Here is a 27,408-nt window from a genome sequence, read left to right on the forward strand (position 1 = left end):
TCAACCTTTGAAATAGCAAGCACTGCCTGGTGTATTGTAACATCTATACAGAACATGATCTCTTAGAAACCGATGAGAGCATGTGGTGCAATCATGGATGGCATAACTGAGTGCTTGTGGGTTACACAATACTTACTTGATCCTGCTCCAAGGTCAATATGAGCTTCCAGGTCCCCTCCATCTAGAAGGATCAGAATTCGCTCTTCTACTTGACTGCTTTCAATATTCCTAACATAAAACAATACTCCAGAAGGCTGATCTGTACTGAATCCAAACTCCAATGAATCTTGCTGCATCTGTAGAGCTGGTGGGTCTGTCTTCATCATTAATGGTATGGATAACATAGATTCATCCTTGAACTGAGCACCATACTCTGTCATCATTGTTCAAAATAAATGAAAGATAAATTGCCATCAGCTTCAAACAGATTACATAGAGGAGTGTCATTTCATCAACATTTTGAGCTTACAATTCTACACTGTGAAAGCATCCTTCATTCTTTATTTTGTAGATTGCCTTAATATTACATGTATGCCAATAATGTATCTACCTACATGTGTCTACTTATCCGTCTCCACACCGCCATTTACTGAACCATTGTTACTGTATTGTCCTGTTTGTGTTCTGTCCGTGTCTTTTCATATGTGCCTCTTTTGTGCGCCTTCAATTATGTCAGTCTATTCTTGCATTGTCCTTCCTCATATATACGTATGTACGGTGTGTACGAGGGTCTCCATCTGCCAAGCTTGCTTTTAGGAGACCTCCCCCACTTAATATATGAAGCTTTCTCTTCAAGTTATATTTTGTCATTTTAAGTGATTTAGGGGGGAAAATGAACTACATGTATATATGAAATATTTATGAGAAAATAACATCAGCTTGTGTTTTGAAAATTATGTTTATATCATCAAAAGATAACACAAAGTTACTCATTGCAACTAATTGAAACAACACAAATCCAACAGTACAAATTGATATCTTAATGCTCAAATACATGTACACTTTGAATTAATATGGAAATGTTCAATTTACTTGAATATTGTGTAATGGCATTTTGATATAAACATGTTATTGAGCAGTTTGAACTTTACTACTTGATTAACTCAGTTGACGTTCTTACCTTCTTGGCATGTTTGTCCAGAGTATGAGGTTCCAGTGCAGTTACAAGTGAAACCTACCCAAAGCTCAGTACATACACCTCCATTCTTACAAGGATTCTCAGAGCAGTGGTTCATACATTTCAAAGATGGGGCCTTTGAGCTAAATAACCCTGATAAGAAAGAACACAATACCATATCTATTCAAAATGGTACTTAAGACGATCTTTGTTTACCTTCAGGAGTTGTAAAGATGACTAAAGATAGTTCTTGATTTAAAACCCATTTTATCGTGAACAGTCTTTGAGCCAGTAGATATCATTCACATATTATAGTCCTACATGTATACAATAATGAACTCAAAATATTTATCTGTCATAACAACAAATGATTGTGGCATTTCTTTGTAAAGCTGGAATTTGTTTTCAATCAACAGACTAAAACAACTTATTAATTATCCTACATTGACACACCATTCTTCAGCTTTCAAATCGATAATAACTTATACAAAAACAAATTCAGATTACTAAGTACACATACTCTGCATGATCTTAACAAGATCTTGGAGGGCCCACGGCTGTCCATTAACCACTAGTCCTCTTAAGCAACCCTTGAGTCCGGGTAACAATGTCATTGTATTAGGAGCTCCTCCAACAAATGTCTGTACAATGGAGCTACCACCTTGGTTGCGCAGATGATAAGGTTGAACAACTTCTAATGATCAAAGTATACAAAACAGGGACAAACAGTTTTACATTAAGTTATGAAAGATAAGACTTCACAATTTCAAAAGAAAGAAACGTCACTACATTTACTTTAACTAAAGGGGAAATTTTTAGAAATACATTGTATCCATCATTAATCTTATAAGTCAGAACTGATTCCAGTTTATAAGTCGGTACCACTTTATAATGATATTGGTAATAGTAAACACCCCAGACCTCTGATTTCAAGATGATTGATTGATTTGAATGATTGATACATACTATTACATGTACTTCAAGACAAACTTTATGAACAGATGGACACAGACTTATTCTGTTTGATAATACACGTAAACTGCATACAGACTTGTGTAATAAAAAAACTGTAAATGGTGTTGTTAAACTCTTCTACAACTTAACATAACAATAGCAAGTATCTTTTTTCCCAAAACTCCTCCATTAAAAGAATGTATATTTTCAAAGGCAGCCTCTTCACAAGTAAACCTTTGGGTGAACTACTGACACATAAACCAAGAAATTGATAAACAAAATAAAAACATTGTCAGCAAAACGGCTCAATGTTTTACCTTGTGGATGAAGAAAGGGTTCTGCATAGACATCTGATAACAAACTAACTGGAACTTGTAGTTGTTCCTTGCGATCATTAACTGTCACGACAGTTGAATGTTGATACCTTTCAACACTCACTTCAACCCACTCACCATTGTTTAAAGGAGAACCTAAATATAACAACAAATTAAACAAAATATTTCTTAATAACATGTAAAAACAAATCAAATAAGAAACTGGCAGAGAAGAATGGCTTGTGGTTAGGTGTCATAGGGTGGGGTATGGCCTGTGGTTTAGGTTTCATAAGGTGGAGTATGGCTTATGGTGAGGTGTCATAGGGTGGGGTATGGCTTATTGTGAGGTGTCATAAGGTGAGGTATGGCTTATGGTGAGGTGTCATAGGGTGGGGTATGGCTTGTGGTGAGGTGTCATAGGGTGGGGTATGGCTTATGGTGAGGTGTCATAGGGTGGGGTATGACTTGTGGTGAGGTGTCATAGGGTTTGGTATGGCTTGTGGTTTAGGTTTCATAAGGTGGGGTATGGCTTATTAAGAGGTGTCATAAGGTGGGGTATGGCTTATGGTGAGGTGTCATAAGGTGGGGTATGGCTTATGGTGAGGTGTCATAAGGTGGGGTATGGCTTATGGTGAGGTGTCATAAGGTGGGGTATGGCTTATGGTGAGGTGTCATAAGGTGGGGTATGGCTTATGGTAAGGTTTCATACATGTAGGGTGGGGTATGGCTTGTGGTTGGGTGTTATACATGCATTAGGGCAGAGTAAGGCTTGTGGTTACTGTAGGTGTCATTAGTTGGGGTACATTGGCTTGTGGTTAGGTGGCAAAAGTGCTGCATAAGAAAAAAGAACAGGGGGGAAAGTCTATGTGTCTTTGAATGCAAGGTCATGTCTTCCAAGACAGTTTCAAGTCAAATAGAGATCTTCAATGTATAAATAATCTGGATTCAGCTGATTTGTCCATAACTGTGCATGTACAAGGTGAGCAATACGTGTACATTAAATGTCCTTCGTTTACACTAATACATGGTACAGTTTGCATGTATATGCTTGTGGAAACCTGACTATTTATAGTTTTTCAACACTATAGGCAAAATGTAGTCAAGTCATAATAATTACCTGCATTTGGTATAACACATTGAGTGCCACAACCAAAAGGGCAACATTTCATACCAATGTTGCATTGTGTGTCATCTTTGCAATAATGGGTACATAGGACTTGCTCATCCATCACCACTGCAGGGCATAAACCTACAAACGGAGTTTTATACCGAGTACTGTCATTAAAAAGTACTCTGTTACATTTCATTAACAACAAACTGTAAAAACCCAACCATCTTATATAAAATATAACAGTAGGCCAGAAAAATGGCAAAAACTCCACTTTTAGGGTGTTTGATTTATCCATGTTAAGCACAACATCAATGATCACTAGATTATTATACAAAATAAATTTGATATGCTTGCATTAATTGACCAATGAATTCCTGACCAGCATATGGCAATAAGCCAGGCTCAGCTGTGTACAACCTTTATCATAATTATATCTGTAAATTCCTATTCAAGTGGTTAGACTACGGGACTTACAATCACAAGGTTGTGGGTTCAAATCCCCGGCTTACCGCCGATTTCACAATGACTAGAATAAATATTGTCGTCTAGTTACTGAATCACAATTCCTTAATTTGTGTAATTCAAAATCATAGACGTTAAAGCAATGTTTGTATGAGAGAGATTGGTTGTTGTCAGCTTGGTGTTTATATCCCTTGTGGGAGTTTGCAGAGTTGCCTTGATGGGAAGATCATTCAAACAAACAAACAAACAAATTGCTAAAATGTCATTTTTTATACAAATAAAAGTCTGAAGCCTTTTTAAAAAGACTGTTGGATTGGTATTACTCAGTAGCTGATAAGTTCCTGAGAATTCTTCCATCTCAGACCTTGATTCTAAATGTGGTCTTAAAACAATTATCATACGGGACTAAAACATACCAACAATCTACATCTTAAACATGCTTCACATGATTTGATTTTTGTTTCATCTGTAATAATGAATTACTTACTTTCAGTGGAGTTGACCTTCACTTGATAGACATCTCTGCCAGAGTTGAATTGAAAAACAAATGTTGTTTCATTAACCAACTCCATCTGTATGAAGTTGTTATAATAATCAGTAGCATACAATATCAATGCCTGAGACTGGATTGTGCGGAAGCCAAGACTCAGGTTAGAGGTAAGGATGTCTGTATTATCTGGTTCATATTCCAGAAAAAGATCTTCTCTCATGAAGGAAACCACATCTTTAGTATTGTCTATAAAAAAAAGAATTAAGATAAACAAATTTACTCTATTAAGATAAAGAAACTTTGGGTCTATACATGTACATGTATAAGGCTGATAACCTCAACAGCAATTTAGGTGTAGAAAGCCAAGTTGTCTTCAGCTATATGTAGGACACATACTGCAAGACACTTTGATATTATACCAAAGTCCATTATTACCACAAAAACAACAACATTGAAACCATTCATAATGGATTCAAAGTCCGTTATTACAGACTCCAAACACAATTTTACAGACTCACAATCCGGTATATGGATTAACAATCCATTATTATGGATTCCCAATCCAGTATTGTGGAAATACAACCTGTTATTATGGATTCCCAATCCAGTATTGTGGAAATACAACCTGTTATTATGAATTCCCAATCCAGTATTGTGGAAACACAATCTGTTATTATGTTTTCCCAATCCAGTATTGTGGAAATACAATCTGTTATTATGAATTCCCAATCCAGTATTGTGGAAACACAATCTGTTATCATGGATTCCAAATCCAGTATTGTGGAAACACAATCTGTTATTATGGATTCCCAATCCAGTATTGTGGAAACACAACCTGTTATTATGGATTCCCAATCCAGTAGTGTGGAAACACAATCTGTTATTATGGATTCCCAATCCAGTATTGTGGAAACACAATCTGTTATTATGGATTCCCAATCCAGTAGTGTGGAAATACAACCTGTTATTATGAATTCCCAATCCAGTATTGTGGAAACACAATCTGTTATTATGTTTTCCCAATCCAGTATTGTGGAAACACAATCTGTTATTATGGATTCCCAATCCAGTATTGTGGAAATACAACCTGTTATTATGAATTCCCAATCCAGTATTGTGGAAACACAATCTGTTATTATGTTTTCCCAATCCAGTATTGTGGAAATACAATCTGTTATTATGAATTCCCAATCCAGTATTGTGGAAACACAATCTGTTATCATGGATTCCAAATCCAGTATTGTGGAAACACAATCTGTTATTATGGATTCCCAATCCAGTATTGTGGAAACACAACCTGTTATTATGGATTCCCAATCCAGTAGTGTGGAAACACAATCTGTTATTATGGATTCCCAATCCAGTATTGTGGAAACACAATCTGTTATTATGGATTCCCAATCCAGTATTGTGGAAATACAACCTGTTATTATGGATTCCCAATCCAGTATTGTGGAAATACAATCTGTTATTATGGATTCCCAATCCAGTATTGTGGAAACACAATCTGTTATTATGGATTCCCAATCCAGTATTGTGGAAACACAATCTGTTATTATGGATTCCCAATCCAGTATTGTGGAAACACAATCTGTTACATGTATTATGGATTCCCAATCCAGTATTGTGGAAATACAACCTGTTATTATGGATTCCAAATCCAGTATTGTGGAAACACAATCTGTTATTATGAATTTCCAATCCAGTATTGTGAAAACACAATCTGTTATTATGGATTCCCAAACCGTTCTGGGATTCACAATCAGTAATAAACATCTATTATTGAGGTTTCACCTTCCTTGTTGTGAAATTGCAATCTGTCATTACTGATTCACATCTCCTATTAAGGATTTGTAATAATGGATTGTGAATCCGTAATAACGGAATGTGAATCTGTAATCAGATTTTAATTCCGTACTATTGGATTGTTAATCCGTAATATCTGATTGTGACTCCGTAGTAACGGATTGTGAATCTGTATGATCAACAGATTGAAATTAAATGTTTGTTAGCGCTTAAGGGCTTCTTTCAATTAAGCTGATATAAGAGTTAAACAATTGGATAATTTTCTCAGATGGAGATATTATGATATTATCTTATCTTCAAATTTGAAGCACTGATTTGCTTGCAAGCCACGGTACCTTTGCTGCAGTCCTTGCCAGTCTGTGCTGGATGAGCACAGATACAGGTATACGAACTCCAATGGTCAACACATCGGCCATCATTTTGGCAAGGGTTAGAATGGCATGCACTGTTGCATCCAGCGTAGATTTGGAGATTCCTGTTTAGGATAAGAACAAATTATCAATTAACTGTGGTGTTTTCAATATGTTGCACTGTTCAAACACATTGCCTTGAAATTGTATTTCCCTCTTAATATCTGTGACTGTCTTACTCCTTGTCAGAATTAACAAGTGTAGAAACACAGGCAAATTGTTAAAAAGATCACCCAAGAATAAAAATAACTTAAACATATTAACTATTCAGCACAATGAGCATACAAGAGTAACGAGGTATCACAAAGCTCATTTAAAAAACAAGTTTTATGTTCTGATGCCATTCCCTCCCTTCTTACACACACTGGCCAATAAAAGTCCAAACTTTGCAGGGAAACAAATATAAAGAAAATTAAAAGGCGTCAAGTTGAACATGAGTGAGCACAACAGTAGCAGAAAAGCTGGCAAACAAAACTTTTATGCATATATATAAATGTAAATCCATGTTTGCACATGGAACATTTTACATGAACAACCTTTTCCTTGCAATTTTTATTATTTTTAATTTTATAATTATCGCAGAGTTTTGCTTGTACAGATCATCTTCCGGCGTTAACTGGTTAAAGAAATGACTGAATAGAGTCCCTGACAATGAAAGTGAATGTAATTAAAGTAAAGAAAGATAATGGCGTTAACTAGAACGAACCAAAAGGCACTCTCCAGTAATATTGATCACCAACATTAATTTTTGTATTCAGGATAATGAGATATAAAGACAAGAAAATATTTTATTGAAATTTTTTTTATTATAAAACTAGCCTTGATTTAAGGCTGTTGGCATAGTGTGCACCCGTCCGGTGCGCAGCATGATTCGGCAACAAAAACTGCACGCAGTGGTGTATACACGAACAACGTATACTTTGTTTGTGCAGTACATTGTACAGCCAGAACAGTATAGCGTAGTCATGAGTACGGTCGTGTATTCAACCTCGTGCGTGTGGCTCAAACATTAGCCTTGATGGGTTTGTAACTTTTATCAGAAATCCGACAAAAGGGCATGCATGATGTGGGTGTGTCATTTCAACATTGGCCAATCACAAGCGCGCGATTACATGTATACACCATTGATTTCCAGCGACTTACAGTACAAACTTTGTTTTTTTCTCCCTCACCCGCCACCATTGCCAGTTTTTACAACAGCCATGGCTTGTCATGTTGCTTACGTCGACGGAGCACATGTGCGAGCTTGCAGAACAGTGTGATTGACATTGCAGCCAGAGTTTAATAGGTCAACCAACAACCAATGAGAACGGGTTGTTAGTAAACAGGAGCAATCAGCTCCACCCTAAATTTTGGCAGATACAAAACCATCAAGGCGCTTCTTAGAAAGTACTCATATACCGTATGTGTACCGTACATATGGTACATTAAGATACGTAGTATGTGAACATACGCTGTACTTGTATTACAATATGCACTGTGTTATGTATGGGGGGGGGGTGCGCTGGCGGAATTCAGTGATGGGGACCATAAAACACACAGAAACAAAAACAAAAGCTGTGGAATATTATGATAGCAAAACATTGAACCATTAGGAAACAAAGTGAAAGGAAACATTTTTGGGGGATGAGTAGCAGAAATCATTAATATTGTTACCAAAAGGTATGGGCCAAGCATTGCATCCTGGGGGACCGCCATGCTTAATATTCAAACAATCAGAATCACATCCCCTAAATGAAATAAATCGGTATCCATAAGCATGAGCTACATTGATGCTAAAATGCTGAAGTTGAGAAAGAAAAAACAGGTGGACAGTCAAATCAAAGCTTATGAAAACACTGACTGTGCACATTTTTTAATGCATGGGTATATTACAATCTCGAAGATCAACAAAGGCCAAATTAGAAGAATCCACAACCAAGCTTAATACGAAAGAGAAAGTTGATCAATTGGATAAAAAATGATTACACACAAGTCATTCATAAAGTTTTAGGAAACAAGAAATGTACATGTACAATGTTTCATATATACATGTATCACTACCAGTAGTGATACATGTAGTGTAACAATTTGTTATAAGAAGGGAATGACTTGTGCAACTTTAGATTAGAGCGCAGATTCAACCAATTGCAATAAGGGCGATATTGAAGATGTCTGCAAGAGGTTCAGTAATTGAAAGAAAAAACAATCAGAATAATGGTACAAATATCAAAATTGAAGCTATTTAAATAAAAAGCTACCTCATTCCCATCAACACCGTTACATCAAAGACTAATGAATAAAAGAGAATTGCTGTTATTAGTAGCCCTAGAAAAGGAACATTTCTCAAGAGTCACAGTCTACTGAAAGCAAGAAACAGTCAGCTGGAAATATAAAAATGAAGCAGAACTTACTCATCATGTTCGTAATAATCATACAGGAAAGCAATGCCGCCGTTATATGTGAACTCTGTTACACAGCCAGTCATGCCCTCGGTACCAATGGGTGGTCTGTTGACAAGGAATAAAGTATTGTTGTACATTCATATGATGCTTGAACTTTCATTCATAAATATTCTTGGACTGTTTATCCATTCTGATTTGTTGGGACAAGAATGTTTAACGTGCAATATTTGTTTTTAGCACATCGAGGAGTGTAATTTACACATGCCCCGAAAATTTAGTGATAAGTTGCTTGTTTGGAGCGTGCACATTTTACAGTCCAATTTAAGTTGAAAGGCGTATATTTGGCTCATGCAAGTTTCAAGATTGTTAACAATAGTTTTAAACTTAAGCATGCAAATTCATAACTTGCAAGGTGAACAGTTTGTCACTCAATAATGATACAAATTCAATGCACAGTAAAGACGAGTGGCGGCTATTACTGTCAGTTTTAGCTAAATCATTCATATAAAAACAAATTTAAGGGTAAGGTATTTATGAACGAGAAAAGAAGAGTGACGACTCAGTCTCAACCGGCCATTTCAAAGCTTAGTGTCTTGGCCGTGCCAGTTTTAAATGACCATGTAAGACCTTGATGTCGCCTACTCTTTCTGCGTTTTTTTTAATCCTTTTTCTCTTAAAAAAAAACCTTGTCTGTGATGGTGCATCTGCTAACAGTAAATCTAGACAGAGATTGGAGATACATTGTATTTACCAAGTATCAATACATGTGACGTACTAGTACCACACACCACATCCATGTCATAAGCCATCCAATATTTTGCCATGTATTTACTGCTGCGATGTTCCAGTGAACACATGTATTTCAAACGTTGACCCCTAAATATTAATTTCCCACCAGTTTGTCCAAACAAGGCAAGGTCAAGTTGCAGCAGATATGGAGTCATCCTCAATGCTTAGAAAGCTTTTTCTTTTTCTTTTGTGCATATTACTTCAGAATTTAATCATTCAGTGAAAGCTGTTATTTTTTTAATAATTTAATGCCGTAATAGCAAAAAAGAACCCTAGCTTGAGAGGATTAGGAGAAAATACGTAAGTTTGAAAGTCTGTTAATGAAATTGAATAATTGTTTTGCTGAAATTTTGGACTGGAAAACCTACATGTATAACTAAACAAATTGGCTGACAAATTTTATGTTTTTTTATAATCCAATAATGTTTTGTCTCTATATATCTAAACAAAAACTACACAAGTTAAACATTTGTTCAGACACTCCACATGTATCTTGTCTATCCTGTCCTATCAAAAACTTACTCTTCCATTCCACCCAGCAGAAAAGGTCCAGTGAATGCTTGGATTAAGAGTCCTTTAGGCAAGGCCAGGAAGCCTTCATTATAGTCCACTGTGATACGGAAGTCAATCAAGCTCTTCTCTACAGTCATTGTATGCCACTGGCCATCATTCATTGGGCGATCAGTTGTCACTTTACTCTCATAGAATTCACCATTCATCTCAAATGTAATCCTGAGGTTAAATGCTGTTCAACAAAATACAACAAAAAGAGTGACCTGGTAAACACAATGGAATCAGAGCAATCATTCAAAAACATATTGTAAGTAGATTCTGTCAATCAATCAAACAACCAACAACATTTATTTCCAGACAAACAAATTGCTGATAGTTTGAATATACTCAGCACCTTGAGTACCTTGTTTGGTAGATTTGTGCGCTGTAGGCCTAAGACTTTGATATTATTATTATTATTTTTTTTTTTTTAACTGAAACTTGCAAGCAAAAGCTTGTAGGCTGCTGGGATGCCACAAAGATGCCAAGTATTATAAGATTAACAATGAAATAATATAACAATGCAACATTATATAAAGATCAAATTGAGACGAATAAACAAGAACGAACAAAAAAACACACAAACAAACAAACAAACAAACAAACAAAAAACAAACAGTCTCTTTGTACTCTAAAATAGTCATTCCAAGCAACCAGCGGAACCACATAGGGCCTATCAAGCAAAAAAATGTGAAAATATGGTTGCCTTTGAATGAATTGGACTGCATAATGACAATATATATTTCAGCAAATTTAGTGATAAAAATGATTGATCCAGTGCTGAAGTATTCATCTTGTATTTGATACAAAAATACAAATGATCCACCCATCAATACCACTTGTACTACATAGCTGCCAACATTCACCCATTCCAGTAAGTAATAAAACTGCATTTTGTGGATTTGAATGAAACTTCAATGTTATTCTAGAGTGTGACTGTGGACCCATTTTCATTTTCTTTGTCTTTGGGACAAAGCAACAACTTTTCTACACATAAATCAGGGACAGTTATTGCTCTCATTTCACAAGGGCTAGTTTTATTGCCATCAATGATCCTTATGTCTCACTCTCTACTGACATTTGTGTTTCTGGTCGTTACAATTTAAGTGAGAACTAGAACAGCGAAGCTGTCATGGCGAGCTGCTGATCACCAGATAGAACCAATGGCTGACAGAAAAAACAATCATTTGATCAACTGATGGTCAAAGGGGTGGGGACATTGACAAGTATGAAGTTAAGACCATTTAAGGTTTTCATTTTTTCATATAATCTACATGTAAGCAGCAATATTTGATTGAAGTTTTAAATCTGTACATCATTGCAATAAGAGTGATGACCATTTAAAGAGACACGTTGCCTTGGACCGGACGAGTTGGCCGTATAAAAAGCATTTGTAACCATATCTGGTTGGAAAGATGTTTTAAAAATAGAGTACAATAATCCACACGAACTTTCCTCGAAATTGTGTGGTTTTCCTTTTGCTTTGCGAACTAACACGGTCGGCCATTTATGGGAATAAAAAATTTGACTCCCATAAATGGCCAACCGTGCAAAATCATGCAATTTTGAGGCATATTTGTGTGGATCATTGTAGTTTACTTTTAAAACATCTTTCCAACCATATATGCATTTTATAGCAAACAGTTAAAAGTGCTTTTCAAAGACCACCTCGACCGGTATCTATATGACAGAAGCAATGTTTGACTTAAGTTTCAAGTCAGTACATCGTTGCAATAAGAAGTTATGACCATTTAAGGTTTTCATTGTTTCAGCTCATTCAACTGGAACCATTGATGCACTCTTTGAATTTTATCTTTTCATATGTATCTATATGACAGAAGCAATGTTTGACCTAAGTTTCAAGTCAGTACATCGTTGCAATCAGGAGTTATGATCATTTTATGTTTTTCATTGTTTCAGCTCATTCAACTGTAACCATGGACAGAGAAATTGATTTTTGTTTAAACAAATTATTTCAAAACTTTAACATTTAAGTTTGAGTTTGTTTCTTTAAAATCCAGATGTCAATGTTTGACTTTGAGCCTGAAAAAAAACTTTAACATTTTTTGTATTCCAAAAACTTTAAAAAAAATTGTATTCCAAAAACTTCAACATTATTGGAAAACAGAGCTAAAAACTGCAAAAAATGACCGACAAGTATATATAATAATCTCACTTGGGCTTGTACATACCAAAAACAACTCAACTCAAAGACTGAAACTTAAACCAAAAACTTTAACATTTCCACTGAGTGCGGACGGTCGGACGGACGGACGGACGGACGGACGGACGGACGGACGGACAGACGGACAGACAGACGGACAAAATTGGTATTACATAGGCTCGCCTACTGCTAAAGCAGCTTGCCAAAAATCATTACGTTGAAATATTATACATGTAAGTTATCACACAAGCTCGAGTGGAATACGGAAAAAATATAGCGCTTCTGCGTCCCATATCTAACGAGGCCGAAGGCTGAGTTGGGTATGGGACGCAGAAGCGCTATATTTTCCAAATTTCACAAGCGGGCGTGTAATAACGTATTTATATTCAAGCAAACTTGGCGCGTGGCATAGAACACACAAGACGCAGGTAGTGATATTAGACGTAGAATATAGGTTTTTATCACCGCTCTATTCTGCGAATCTGATTGGTTGATTAGCACATACTTGAAGATAAACAACTATAGTCACTACAAATAATGGGGGAAAATTCTCATACACAAATAAAATTTGATGTTTAAAGAAGCCATCTTCAAATCACCACCTTTGCACTAGTTCCCACACATGTCAGTTCCACATCATGTCCTGGTACACAATCCATGTGCCTCTAAGATATCAATGCTCTAATAACCAATGTTGGCGATGTTTCAAATTCAGTGCTCGAGAATGTGTACTACTACTTTTTTGGTATGAATTGGTAACGGTGATCAATTTGTAATATTTATAAATTGTTTGTAATAGTTGGCAACTGTGTAAACTCAATCCCCAATGCATCATCTACTTCCATCAGAAAAGCCTACCATTCTCAATTATTGCTGTCAATGATTTCTGTTTGCTTGTTTGATGAAACATCACAACATTCTCCCCAGATGTACGAAACTTGAAGTAGAGTGAGTTGCTATTCCATGGTTCCAAAGTGATAAAATCTTGAGAGCGAGAGATGGTAGCTGTATGACCTCTGTATTCTTTAACTGAAACAAAGAACATAATTGCACATACATGTACATGTACAGTAGTATACAAACACGGTTTGCGGCTGGACAGTCTATGATCCTCAGGGTAATGGAAGTTAACATCCTACAAACTGTCAATTGCTCAAAATTAACGATGTTATATTTGTTTTAATAAACCTCAACTTTCTCAAGTTTAGCATCATTGAGCTCTGAAAAACATGGTTTGCATTTATAAGTGTTCCACCATCTTTAGCTGGGGCAATGTTTATGCAGGATAGGTGTTTGCGCTTCAAGAGAATAGATAGAATAAGCATCATTTACTAGTCTTGCCAGCCTTTGACACTTGTTTGTACTCTTGTATCATTGAAACGGCTGAATAACAAAAAATTATAATCATAATTAAGGGTTACAAAATACTGTTTAAACAGATTAAGGTAAAAGATGTTGGCAGAAAAACTGTTACAAAATTTACAAAGTAAATACATGTAAGAAGTGAATAAATAAAATAAGTAACTGTCATGGTCCTACCAAATGACAGGAGGCATGAGAGAAGCCCAAATAAAGGAAACATTGGCAAATTGGAAAATGCTCGGCCACATCTTTACAATTTGGCAAACTTATTTATGGCACTCCAAGCCGTCAAAAGTCAGGTGTAATTTTAAAGCATCAATCAATACACATGAATTCCATATGCTGTAGGTAATAACTACTCACATTCTAATATCGTACAAGTTGTTTCCAACCTTGAAGTAACATGGTCAACCATTTATGTAAGGATCGATCAAATTCTCAACTTACATTCACTGGAACATTGCAACGGGCCTAGGGATAGAGTGCCTTTTGTTGTTTCCTCAACCCCAGCAACAGAAGGCATCTTGTAAAACTGTAGACTCACAATTGGTAAAGAGTCCTTATTAGTTATGTAGCCATGGTCAACATTCCACCTGTTGATACAAAAACAAGTTATATTATGGTTGGATGTATTTGATGTCAGGATCACCAGAAATCCTCCATGGTTACAATGAAGCACACCACTCTCCCAGTGTATTTATTTACTAAGTATTGACTTAGAAAAAACCCCAAATTAATCCTGAGAAAGGAAGGCTAATACCTGTGCAGCCATTTTCATGCTCACCCAGGCATGAATTATTTTCCTGACTTTTTGGTGTCATGTGAAAGTTGAGACCATTAGCTATCCATACACATAAACATTTTGCCTAAGAATCGTATAATTTTTTTCAGCAGCCATATCAAAAGTGTATAGTTTTTTTTTAGACACCCGGTATATACATGTATCGGCTTGCTTCTAAAATGGGGTTATCCATGCAGTAGAAGAAACACTTAAAAATAAAAGATTACACTTACTCTTTCTCATTGGCATCACAACTAGAGGCAAATAGAAGATTATAATTACGAAGTCGTCTTCCTGAAGGGCTTTGCAAAACTGTCCATCCTTTCTTTATACTTTGAGGAGAAGAACAAAATCAAATTACATGTAATTACAAGATCATCTTGAGATAAAAAGTAAGAAAAGTCTTTTTCCCCAAAAAAGATAGATGTTGCTAATTACAGCTTGAATCAAACTAAGTATTGGCTTTGAAAAAAGCAAAATAAATCCTGAGAAATTGATTTTCAGTGAAATTGTGTATTTTTGTATGAAATATTGAAGTAATAATCCTTGCAGTTTCAAATCCCCTACGTTGCAGTGCTGGCAGTGTAGCAAACCATCCAGTCCCAGATGAGCAAGAAATATCAAACCTACCACTATAACGCCATTCGTAATATGTTGCACTTCCAAAACGTAAGGCCAGCGGTGGATTTCACAAAGAGTTAGGACTAGTCTTTTCTCGAGTTAGGCTCGTCCTAACTTTAACTTGTCTTAACTTTAGGACTAGCCATGCGTTTTTAATATCTCCTAGGACTAGTCCTAAGTTAGGACTAGTCTTAACTCTTTGTGAAATTGACCCCTGGTTTATTTAAGAAAAGCAAGACTTGATATAAACTTACTAGAGTGGTGCTTCAAAGCACCAATAGCTAAAATATTGTCTGCATCTCGGTGAGTTCATAACTAGCTGTGCTAATTGCTCATTTGCCATGCTATGATATGTAATGTTGAACTGTACACTTGATTGATGAACATCGCGAACTAGAGTTTTGGCTGCAAAGTTATGTTCCACTGATGTAATTACACTTCCTGAACTGCAAGAACAAAGAGCAATGAAACAGAAAAAATTATTGAGGGGATAAGCAGTGTAAAACTCTGATACATGTATGAGAATAACCTGGACTTATGTCATAAAGCTGCTTACATGTAATTGCCAAATTTGATCTTCCCATTTAACAGTTTCCATTTCATGCTAAAAGAGTAAGGTCACTAATTACCCGCCTGAAAAAAAACCATGAAGCATTTGTAAGGTTAAGAGTTCTGCTTTTCATTTTTAAAACTTTTTGGCAGCTACAATGTATGTCCCTCAATTGGTGGCCTGTATTACTCTGTATTGGATACTTGCAGTTGTACCCAATGGCAAAGTAAGTACTGCACAGAGCTTTGAAACACTAAGCACTTTATAAGTGAAATAAAGATTTAAGTAAGTTAAGTTAATTACTCAAATTGCTGCTTTGCCACCCTAGTACTAGGCAGTACATGTACTTTATACATAACTGTTAGGCTGCAACCATTGACTACAACTGACTGATGGAGACAGATGTACTTTAAGTGGGTGTTACTGATCACTTTGTCATCATTCATGGTCCATGTTTCAAGTAGCAGATAGCTACAATGTAAAAAGCAAGGTATGTTTTCCAATTGTACAAAGCTACAGTGATAAAAATATCTGTTAGATTTACTGTATACAGGAAGATCACATCTATTGAGGTTCTTGATGGCATTCTTACCTGAAACTACAGTTAACATAAGTTGCAGAGAGTGGCCCTTGTCCATCCAGATCAACCATCTTAACCCCAGACTCGTGATCCCCGGAGAAGTAGTGTTCAGCACAGCTTCGTTTGTACATTGCTGAGATAAATCAGATAAACACATGTCAACAACAAAAAAGGGTAGGACATTTGTAAACAACTTTCAAATTGTAAAACACATGTCAACAACAAAACAGGGTAGAACATTTGTAAACAACTTTCGAATTGAGATATTGCAATATGTTTTTACTAAGTTTTGACAATCTGATTACAAACATGGTTACAATAAGTGAGACTGACTTATCAAATTAAGAGCAATGCAACAATGCCTAGAAATGTGACTTTAGCTCTTGACAAATCATGTTTCCATAGTAGCTAGAAATTAATCCAGTATTACGTCTTCTTACTTCCTTGTTTTCTAAGTATAATGTCTGTATCAATTAGTTCATAACTTAAATATAAAATCATTCTGTTCATAATTTTAACTTCTTATATATTCAAACAAAGACAAAGCAAACTCACAAGACCAATCAGATGTTGTGTAAGGCACGTAAAAGATCACTTGATGCTAAGAGAGGGGTTTTTGCCTATTTGTGTTTCTGGCAGTGGCAGCTGATTGAGCCGCAGCAACTTGTTAAAGTGCTACATACATGTATGTGGGTCTCACACTTCAAAAACTTTAAAACGTGTCCTAGCAATTTTAAACAAACTTTACATTGTAGAATTTGCCTCTGTCAGATTTCTTCGCTGGATTGCATCAACACATTGACACTATAAATATTCATCCCAGTCCTGCTCTAAGCAAAATAAAAGAGAGTCTGGAGGATAGTGTATTTCATCTGATAAGGGATTTCCTTTTAAGTTCCCCTCATCATCTTCAACAGCCCCTTCTAGCATGTTTTTTTTCAAGCTGTGGCAAAATCTGTTTCCTGATCAACTCCTGTGTCTGTCACCAAGTTCCTCAAAAGTGTTCTGCAGCAGATAGAACGTTTAATTTTTTTTACATGTACACAGTGTGCGACATCACGCGATACGCTCGACGCGCCCAGCAATCTCCTTATAAGGAGTTATTTACCCAAGGGTCTTACCATTTCAAAGCTGGAGGGATGTTGTGTTGAAAGAAATCATTGAAGAATTATAATTTTTGCATTTATTTTACTTTTTGACCAAAAAGTGTTGATGTTTTTTGACCGAAAATGTATTTATGAATGGGAATCAAAGTGCGTTGAAACGGTTTTCAACTAATAGTTTAAACCCGCCGAGCTAGTTCTTGATAACCTCAAATTCGTCTCAGTAAAATTAACAAGAAACAACCCTCATTGGGTTTAAGCCACTAGTTAAAAACCTCACACATTGATTCATTTATTTTAACACAAGGAGAGAAACTTTTCACTGTTTTCCAATTTCATAAGGACTCTATCAATCAAAATTAGTGCATTAAAAAAATTTACTTGAGCACCTCTTCCAAAATTAACTTTGACCCTAGACTTCGTAAACTATGTTACTTACAATAGCTGCACATTGCTCCTACATAGTTTGTGCCTTCACAGTTACATTTAGCACCTCCTGTTATGGCATTGCATGTTCCTCCATGTAGACATACAAATTCACCAGCAGCACAAGGATTGGATAAAGGACAATTGTCTAATAACACACCATTAGCTGCAGCTGTATTGATCAGATGTGTAGCTATCACCTCTTGCCCTTGAAAAACTATGTGACGAACACATCCCTTAACACCTATAGAGTAACATGCAATCAAATAAGCCATCAGATCCACGGTGCATACATGTATAGCTTTTGTAAAATATACAAAATTTACTTCAAACGATTTGTGTAAGTATTTACATTAGAGAACATGTATGGGCAGCAATTTAGGGCAAATGTTCATGATACATGTACATCACTGACTCTTTTGAATTGAATAAAACAAATATCAACTGAGATGTGTACATTGAATTTGTAACCCTATCTACATGTACATGTAGGAACTCATTGCTTGTATAATTCCACATTGATTTATCTGACCACAGTCTTGGGTGCTCCACTACAGAAGGCCATCAAACAAACAATTTGTTTTTCTTAACATTAATGCAAACTTCTTGGGCCTATGATTTTAACTGTGCCTCTTACACATGTAGCAGTCACTATATATTTGTATAATAGCACACCTACCTGTTCCCTGACCTCTCCATCCTCCACCTAGATACACTGAGGTACTGGCTGATAGCTCATCAGAATATTTTAAAGTGAAACCAATACCATCCACAACAAATGTACAAACCCTGCAAGGTAACACAAGTTTTATGCCAGGTTAATTTATATGACACTTTTAATGCAATATTTACAGGAGTTTAGTGTAAATGTCAAACCTGGTATGCATGACTTCTCAGATGTTTCCTCATTCCACTGAGACCCCTTGCCTTATGCATTTAGGAATACCAACAACTGGAGGTATTGAAGGGGTAGAGGTGCACAACAAACATTTTGGTGTTAACGTAGTTGGAGGCTGAACCAAAGTGAAGTTCCCATACAAATGCAGTACATGTAACTGCACTTGATAAGTTGCAAAAGGGTGCCCCACCCATTTCCCCCCCCCCAAAAAAAAAAACCTAGACCAGCGCGGGGAAAAATGTGCAAGGTCATGAATAAGGTATTTTATCTGTGAGTGATAAAATGAACAATTCCTGCTCTGCATACACTCGACCACATTGACATTTTAACCAATTTGGGTTGGTACATATTTTTAAAAGCCCACCTGTTGTTTTAGTTTTCATAGCTTTTTAGAGCTTCTCTGTCTGGGTAGAATGGAACCATGATGTGATAAAGAAAAGACAACAAAGGTTCTTATAAACAAGCATCAGTATTTATTGTTGTCATCTGAGAAAACTACATGTACATGTATGAGTGGGCACTCTGCCATTGAGCCAAATACAGTGATTAAACAATGGTGGTAGCTTGTCCATTGTCATTAAAAGTGTCCTGGCTGAGTGGTTTAAGAGCATCAAATTCAAGTTCAGGTGGTTAAAGTCACTGGAGTGTGGGTTTGAATCACGGTTGTGACACTTAAGTTCATGAGAAAGATACCTCTATTACTGCTTCTCTTCACCAAGGGGGATAAATGGGTACCTGCGAGCGTTGAACTCCCCAGGGAGCTGAGAAAGATTAAAGGGATGTTATTGGCCCAATGACCAGGGCACTAATGTAAAGTGCAATGGTACGGTTTATTGTGAAATGCGCTATTGTGATTATTATGCTCGTACATGTACATGTATGCCATCAATAGGACAAAGGTCTGGAATCAGGGATTACACACTATAACGACCAGAAAGAGGGTTTTATGAAGTATGATTGTCAACAAACATCACAAACTAGGGCTATCCTTACCCATCTCGTAAATGAAGAGCCACCCCATGCCATCTTGTATCATTAATGCCTGAGCTAGAAGTGAGTGTCTTACGTACTAGCTGTTGTCCTGGTGCAGTACCAACATCAACATGAACTACTAAAGCCGTCTTCATCAGTTCCATCTGGGAAGAGGTACAAGTAAAACCATTCATTATTAACGTTTAACTATTTTCTGTTCAAGCTTGTTGTGTATCCATGTGGACTAGAAAATCTAAACTTTAAAACTTAAAAAAAATATTGCAGTGGTTTGAGTGATGGAAGGGAGTTATTCAAAAAGCATTCTGTTTTAATTCGCTTTCAAGCCTATTTAGCTCTGATCTCTGTTTGTATTTGTGCAATGTACACAGCCTCCAAATGATGTGTAGTCAAACATGATGCGAGATTCTTACCCTTAACCTTCCTTCCAGTTTCTTATCAACATCCAATAAAACAAGCATAACCAGTCCATCACCTTGTGCAGTCTTCAAATCAAACCTGTAATTTATACAGCCGTCATAATATATTCAGTATGGAACAAACATGTACATGTATGGCAACATCAACAATATCCACATTAGCGGTAACACCATGTGAACATGATGTATGTACATGTATCTACGTATCTACATGTATGTACTTTGCTGCGTAGATTTGTTCTTTGAGAAAAGTGCTAATTGATGTACCTCAACATAAACTTCCTCAAAACCCACAAACATAAAATGATCCATTTCAAAAATATATTAACAAAATGTCCTGCTTTAACAGTATGTCATGAACATGGGGAATGGACGAGCTCAAAAGCAAAGAGCGCCCTACTTTGAAAATCCTTCACATACATTACACAGACAAGGCATTTAACTGATGTACACCAACCATCAAAACTACGCTCTGTGCTCACTGTGTACATGATTGCATATGTATGTACGTACATGTGTTTCACACGTTCCATTTTGAAAAGTAAAATTAGGAATTGATAAAAGTAAGCAGAATTTATACATTCTGACAGATATAAAAGAACACTCTTAGTCATTTCCATGAATGGAAAAACTTTGGCGAAGGGTGATATTTTGGTCAATACATTCACTGCTTGACACATCAAAGTTGACTGCAGATGCTTTGACTGTTGTGTTTTTCTCTTACTTTTCTATGAAGATGAACTTCGCAGCTACTCTACGGGGTCGTTTTCAAAAGCATTATTTATCATCATATATTGATGTAAATTGAACTTACATCACAAACGTGTAAATTATGAGTTGTGTTAATTCAGTGGAGAAATAACAACTCTCTACTTATACACTGGTTCCAACATTAGTGGTGAAACAAATATTGAGCAATATCTTTCATTTGAGAGCAGCAAGAGAGTGTTAGGGCTACTATCCTCCATGGCTTGACTGATCAGAGACATTCTAAATTGTCAATATCAGAACTGGCTTTGTTATTGAATAAGGTCGCGCATACTTGAAGGTTAATTCAAAGATTTAAAAGAAGTGTTTTAAAGACTTAATATGTTCTGATTTTCAATTTCATATTTCTACAGGAAAATAACACAACTTTGATAAATAAGCTGTAAACATTTTGTCATGCTGAACTCCAAAACAATTTTTAGAACATTTAAACTCGAAAATAGAAAAAGAAAAAATCAAAATGACGGCAGAACAAGATAAATAAACCTACATAAGGTCCATGCTTCCGTTTTTCCAGCCATCCAGTGTGAGTGTAGACTCATGAGAGGGAAACGTTATTGGAGGATACCCCAGGTGTTGACATTGAAAGATGGGATCCCCACCAACAAAGCTCAAACCAGAAGTGTTCATTGCCAGGGCTTCCAGAACATTGAATCTATCAATATAGACCTCTCGTAAGCATCCAACCAGGTTAGCAGATTTGTCAAGACCTATTTAAGGACAAACCAATCAAATTGTATCAAAATTCACAACCAATAATACTCAAATCTAAAAGTCATCAATTCATGAAATAACTTTTTCTCAAACTTCAGTGACCAACCAATTTGCAACTCATGGATCTTTTTGGTGCCCAACACTAGTCAATTTAGACTGAGTAAACAGGTAATATAACACGTATAATTTTGTTAAGCCTTATAACACAAAAAGTTAATTCTCAAAATGAACTTTCCCTGCAGCTATTTCTACAAAAATAAATACTTAATGTAAATTAAACTAAGATTTTGATATATTGAGCAAACTGCACTAACTATACGTCACAAACTTTGATACTTTGTTATACATCAGGTGGACCACTATCTTGAACCATCTTGTTTGATTACAAAGGGGACATGTCAAACAGTCCTATTAAAATAGTTTGTTTTCTTGTCATCTTTACACTATATGTAAATAACTGAATATTATTATTAATTATAAAACTAGATTGCTACATGTACATCTTTAATTTACATTGTGAAAATAACAAAGACCCTAAAATGTTTACCTGGGAATCCATTCATGTTTTCACCACCACCAATGAGCGCTTTACCATCAAAATGGAATGAGCCATCACCATCAAGTACAGCCTGCTCATATCTCTGCCCATCAAGCTCTACTACAATGTGCTTATCGAAGTGGATAAAGCTTACAGAATGCCAACTAAAAAAGAAAGAAAACATCAAAGCACAAGGATGTTATAACATCTGTAGAAACTAAATTTGTTATAACAAAATATGTCGTCAGCGCAATTATCTTAAAACAGTCACCACTTGTTTACACCCTGAGAATATCTACAATAATGTTGAGATGATCTGCATCAGTTGCCAACAGAAAAAGTTAATTGTTGCAACAGCAGAAAAATGTCTACTTCCGCAAAGTGTTTCCGATAGGTAGAAATCAAAAGTGTGGTTGTGCATTTATTACAAATTACATTACAAATGACATTAGATGCTTCAATTTACAATCAGTTTAGAGTACAAACACACATGGCACTTTATCTGGAACCTTACATCAAAATGAACGCCACCGTTTTGAAAAAGTAGGCTCTTTTACATATTGTGGCCACATCCTGGAAATCATCATCGCTAACCGATCCTGAACGCCATGACCATAAATGTTTCCATGACTTGTTCCATGACATTCACATAAAGTCTCAGTTACAATGACATTAGAGTTAACTTTCTGCTTGATTGTGATGTATTTGCATTTGCAGAACAAGAAAAATGCAGGTCAACCTGAGGGCATCTTTGGCAGTCCATTGTCTCTTTTGCACTAAATCTAGTTGCATAGTTTGATGTCAGTATGACAAAGAAAACTCATGCAAAGTTTTTGGTAACTCTTTAACAATTGCGTAACATTATCCAAATTAGAAAATATTTATCTTCAGACAAAGATTCATGCATTTATCTCAAGTAGACAGCATGGCTTAATTAAGATTAAATACACATGCATGGAACGTACCTGTCATCGTTGATAGGTTGGTTATTCTTAAAAAGGAACCTATTTTCTCTTGATCCAAGTTTGACATTCACCACCAACCTGCCGTTCTGAATGAACATGGCAAGATATGTCTGCACAGGTACAGCACCAACGGCATAAAACAGCATACCAACTACCTGCTCTATCCCAACCTACAATATGATGAACATGTGTATACTTTTTATACTATTTAACTTTAATGTATTAAAATTAACTGTTAAATTAAAACCTTTTTGCTATGAGTTGTATTCACAGTTGCACTTAAAACATATATTTATAGGGAGCAAGTATACTTGTACTGTATATAAATAGATGTCTCTGTTTCTTTACAGACATTTTTTATGTAATAATTTAGCCTTACACACATGTATCCCTTAAGTGGCGTCCATTGCCAGGAGGCATAACAAATACATGAATAGAAGTTGTGACATACCTTGAAGCTCAGATTGATATGACTTGTATCCATTGGCAACTTCTCCTTACTTGAAAACATTGTCACTTCTAAAAAGTTAAAGCCTTGGAATGATACAACAGCATTCCCTGTTGAAATAAAGGAACTTGCATTGCTAATGGCACAATATTTACATTTACAACCATTGAACACACAAACAATAATAATCATAGTTACTTCATGGCTACGTTATAATGTATGAGACCTTTTTCTTTTACAAAGCTCTATGCGTTACATAACACACTGAACCGGCTTTTAACTCTCTTCAGAAGGACCCCACATATTGTTAAGTGTCTTGCAAAGGAAAGTTATTGGCTCAATGACTAGAGTATTACATGTAAATGTAAAGTAAACCGCATTGATACAATATTGTGAAAAGCAATTATTGTACATGTAAGCACAATTTTGAAGATTTTACATTTTGTGTAATAATTTCCACATAAATCCAAGAGTTATGAAAGTAAAAGCTGGACAAGTTTTGACTCAGAGATGTGCCCACTTTCATCATATCAAAAGTTGAAAAAAATCGGACAGTGCAATCTACATAATATAACAGATTTTATGTTTTCTTCCATTAGTCTGTGTTCAAATCTTGCCTGCAGGAAGTCCAGGCTTGGTGGCTCTTTTGTAAACATGTGATGTCACAGGTCGCATCGTATGCATTTTACTTGTTATCAGTAAATGCAAAACTAAATACTTCAAGGAGTTGCTCTTAGGGCTTTAGACAAAAAGTTCACAACATGTAGAACATTAAGAAAACAAATTGACAACATTTAGTAGTGAAGTTCACCAACCTCTAATTTCACATTTACTGCCATGATACCCAGTGCCTATGCAGTCACAGTGTACACTTTCATAAGAGTTAACACAGCGTCCATTCATGCATGGCATATCCAAGGCACAGCGATCAACACATCCTGGTAATGTCCCTTCTGCAAAAAAATGAACATTTTGCTATGCTATTATACAAGACATGACACTATTGGTAATTATCAAAGACCAGTCTTCGCAATTGGTGTACAATGTGGGCCTATCTCAACATAATAACAAACCTGTGAAAATTTGAGCTCAACTGATCCTGGAAGTTTCAAGATAACAATGAAAGAAAAAACACCCTTGTAACATAAGTTGTGCGCTTTCAGATGCTTATATTCGAGGCCTCAAATTCTAAATCTGAGGTCTCAAATTCAAGTTCCTGGAAAATTACTTCTTTCTAGAAAACTACGTTAGAGGGAGCCATTTCTCACAATGTTTTTACATACTATTAACCTCTCCCCATAACTCGATACCAAGTAAGGTTTTATGCTAATAATTATTATTATTAACATGATTAATAGTGTCCACTGCCTTTCACAAGGCTTTCAGCAAATCAGAAGTTATGATGACCGAAGAAATCAAAGGATCATAACGCATCTAAAACCAACTTAATGTTAAGCTAGGTTATCACTGTTCACAAAAGAACTAATCAACATCAACAAGTCTTAAGAAATGTTGCACAGATTCAAATGTTGTGACCCGTGGTTGGATTCAGATGATTTTGGTCGCTAATCAACTAGAGTAATGAAGTCATCAGCATGTTTGAATAGCAAAATGTTGTCGCTTTCTTGACTGACCACAAAATCAATTATCATACACATGTAGGCCTACATGTAGCAAGAAATACAACAATGCAGATTTAAGTTCCCTGACATGGTACTCTTGCTATGAGAAAGTGTATCTTTGTACTTTACTCTCTGCTTGCTATCTAACAAAAGGTCAGCAATCCATACAATGGTGCCATGATCAACCTCAAACTCTGATAAGTGCACCTGGGTTATTTTACATGCGTTGCACAACACATGGGACCAACGGCTCTACGTCCCATCCGAAGGGCGAAGCAATGGTTAAGTGTCTTGCTTACACAAGGGTCATGGTTTGGGATTCGAACCCACACTCTGCTGATCAGAAACACCAGATTTTGAATTTGGTGCTCTTAACCGCTCGACCACAACACTTCCACATAACAAGATGACTGACAAAGTTCAAAATACAGAAAGGAGTTCAAGCTTTTAAAAAGTGGAGTTGTACTTTGGAATAACTTACCTTGTAAATTGCCATGTATTTCCTTCCAGGGCTCCTCATCATTAGCAGAGAGGAACAAAATATCCTCAACACAACCTGTCAGGTGTCTAAAGTCCTTAGATAGAGCTGCCTCGGAACTTGGACTTAAACCTGCAAATTAAAGTGAATTAAATGTGCTAGTAATGTTGATTTGTATTCTTCTTTTGAAGAGGACGATGTTAATTACCACGGTATAACAAAACAATTGTTACACGCTATGATGACAGGGTCCAAGTTTTGTACACCTTCTGAGGCAAATGGCACCCTCTGTGCATTTGCCTCAGAGGGTGTACAAAACACCATGGATTGATCCCTTCACAGCATGCAACAATTGTATAATGAAGTATAGTGAGTAGAAGAACCACTGTGGAGCACTCAGTCTGGCATCTCCTCATCATGCTGGTCACCAGCCTGGTCACCACCCTGGTCACCACCCTGGTCACCACCCTGGTCACCACCCTGGTCACCAGCCTGGTCACCACCCTGGTCACCAGCCTGGTCACCACCCTGGTCACCAGCCTGGTCACCACCCTGGTCACCACCCTGGTCACCAGCCTGGTCACCAGCCTGGTCACCAGCCTGGTCACCAGCCTGGTCACCACCCTGGTCACCACCCTGGTCACCACCCTGGTCACCAGCCTGGTCACCAGCCTGGTCACCACCCTGGTCACCACCCTGGTCACCAGCCTGGTCACCAGCCTGGTCACCACCCTGGTCACCAGCCTGGTCACCACCCTGGTCACCACCCTGGTCACCAGCCTGGTCACCACCCTGGTCACCACCCTGGTCACCAGCCTGGTCACCAGCCTGGTCACCACCCTGGTCACCAGCCTGGTCACCAGCCTGGTCACCACCCTGGTCACCAGCTAAAAAATTATTGACATCCGGTAAGCAATCTTTTTTGTCAAATTATATCCGTTACTTCCACAGCAAAAGGGATATTAGCTTGAAATAGACAGAGCTAGAAAAAACAGTGATCGCTTCGTCAGTACCCTTTGTAACGTGACATAATCTATCCTTCTAACACCCTGATAACCAAAATAACAACGAGAAAGCATGGGAAGAATGGAAGGGTTTGAATGGCGATTCTACATGTTCTATACTTCAGAATATCTTAACCTGTAGACAAGAGAGTAGCAGATTTTAGCACCACTTTCAACCCAAGCAAATGCCAATTTGGTGTTAAAGCATGTAAAGAGCCTGAACTCTTTGGCTACAAATTCACCAAAGAGAAACTGAAGCCAAGCCCTGACAGTCTGAGCAGTCTAGCTAGAGAGATGAGCCAACAATGTATTGTTAAGAAGCTGTGAGAAGTTTGCTAGGAATGATTGGTGGATACCAAGCAAAATTCAGCGCAGCTTTTCATCATTGACAGTACCACACTCAAAAGAATAAAACATTCAAGTGGGAACCAGTAATCGGGTAATATGCAGAATTGAAAAAAACTCAAAGAGAGCATCACAAATGAAGACACTTATTGTAAATGTATGGCCTCTTTCACCCTACATGTAAATGACCTATTGTAGTACGAGCTGTGTAAAACCACATAAACATTTTGAAGACACTGTACA

The 27,408-nt window shown here is 36.7% G+C and overlaps 1 protein-coding gene across 1 annotated transcript in view; it reads right to left on the reverse strand.

The window, feature by feature from the left end:
- Window positions 1-27,408, reverse strand: part of LOC139952653 (axotactin-like) — an 80,653-nt gene that overhangs the window by 36,413 nt on the left and 16,832 nt on the right. The window contains exons 4-27 of the mRNA XM_071951857.1: window positions 25,820-25,948; window positions 24,532-24,669; window positions 23,720-23,826; window positions 23,269-23,438; window positions 22,313-22,467; window positions 21,542-21,761; window positions 20,278-20,362; window positions 19,868-20,010; window positions 18,656-18,765; window positions 17,990-18,220; window positions 16,460-16,580; window positions 15,572-15,763; window positions 14,930-15,028; window positions 14,363-14,508; window positions 13,412-13,582; window positions 10,360-10,582; window positions 9,058-9,153; window positions 6,590-6,729; window positions 4,446-4,694; window positions 3,503-3,634; window positions 2,389-2,541; window positions 1,638-1,811; window positions 1,121-1,270; window positions 137-373 (exon numbers count right to left, since the gene is read on the reverse strand). Coding sequence (XP_071807958.1) covers window positions 137-373; window positions 1,121-1,270; window positions 1,638-1,811; window positions 2,389-2,541; window positions 3,503-3,634; window positions 4,446-4,694; window positions 6,590-6,729; window positions 9,058-9,153; window positions 10,360-10,582; window positions 13,412-13,582; window positions 14,363-14,508; window positions 14,930-15,028; window positions 15,572-15,763; window positions 16,460-16,580; window positions 17,990-18,220; window positions 18,656-18,765; window positions 19,868-20,010; window positions 20,278-20,362; window positions 21,542-21,761; window positions 22,313-22,467; window positions 23,269-23,438; window positions 23,720-23,826; window positions 24,532-24,669; window positions 25,820-25,948 — 3,771 coding nt within the window. The remainder of the gene's footprint in view (window positions 1-136; window positions 374-1,120; window positions 1,271-1,637; window positions 1,812-2,388; window positions 2,542-3,502; window positions 3,635-4,445; window positions 4,695-6,589; window positions 6,730-9,057; window positions 9,154-10,359; window positions 10,583-13,411; window positions 13,583-14,362; window positions 14,509-14,929; window positions 15,029-15,571; window positions 15,764-16,459; window positions 16,581-17,989; window positions 18,221-18,655; window positions 18,766-19,867; window positions 20,011-20,277; window positions 20,363-21,541; window positions 21,762-22,312; window positions 22,468-23,268; window positions 23,439-23,719; window positions 23,827-24,531; window positions 24,670-25,819; window positions 25,949-27,408) is intronic.

This window comes from Asterias amurensis, chromosome 20, assembly GCF_032118995.1.
Source record: "Asterias amurensis chromosome 20, ASM3211899v1".
Lineage (NCBI taxonomy): Eukaryota > Metazoa > Echinodermata > Asteroidea > Forcipulatida > Asteriidae > Asterias > Asterias amurensis.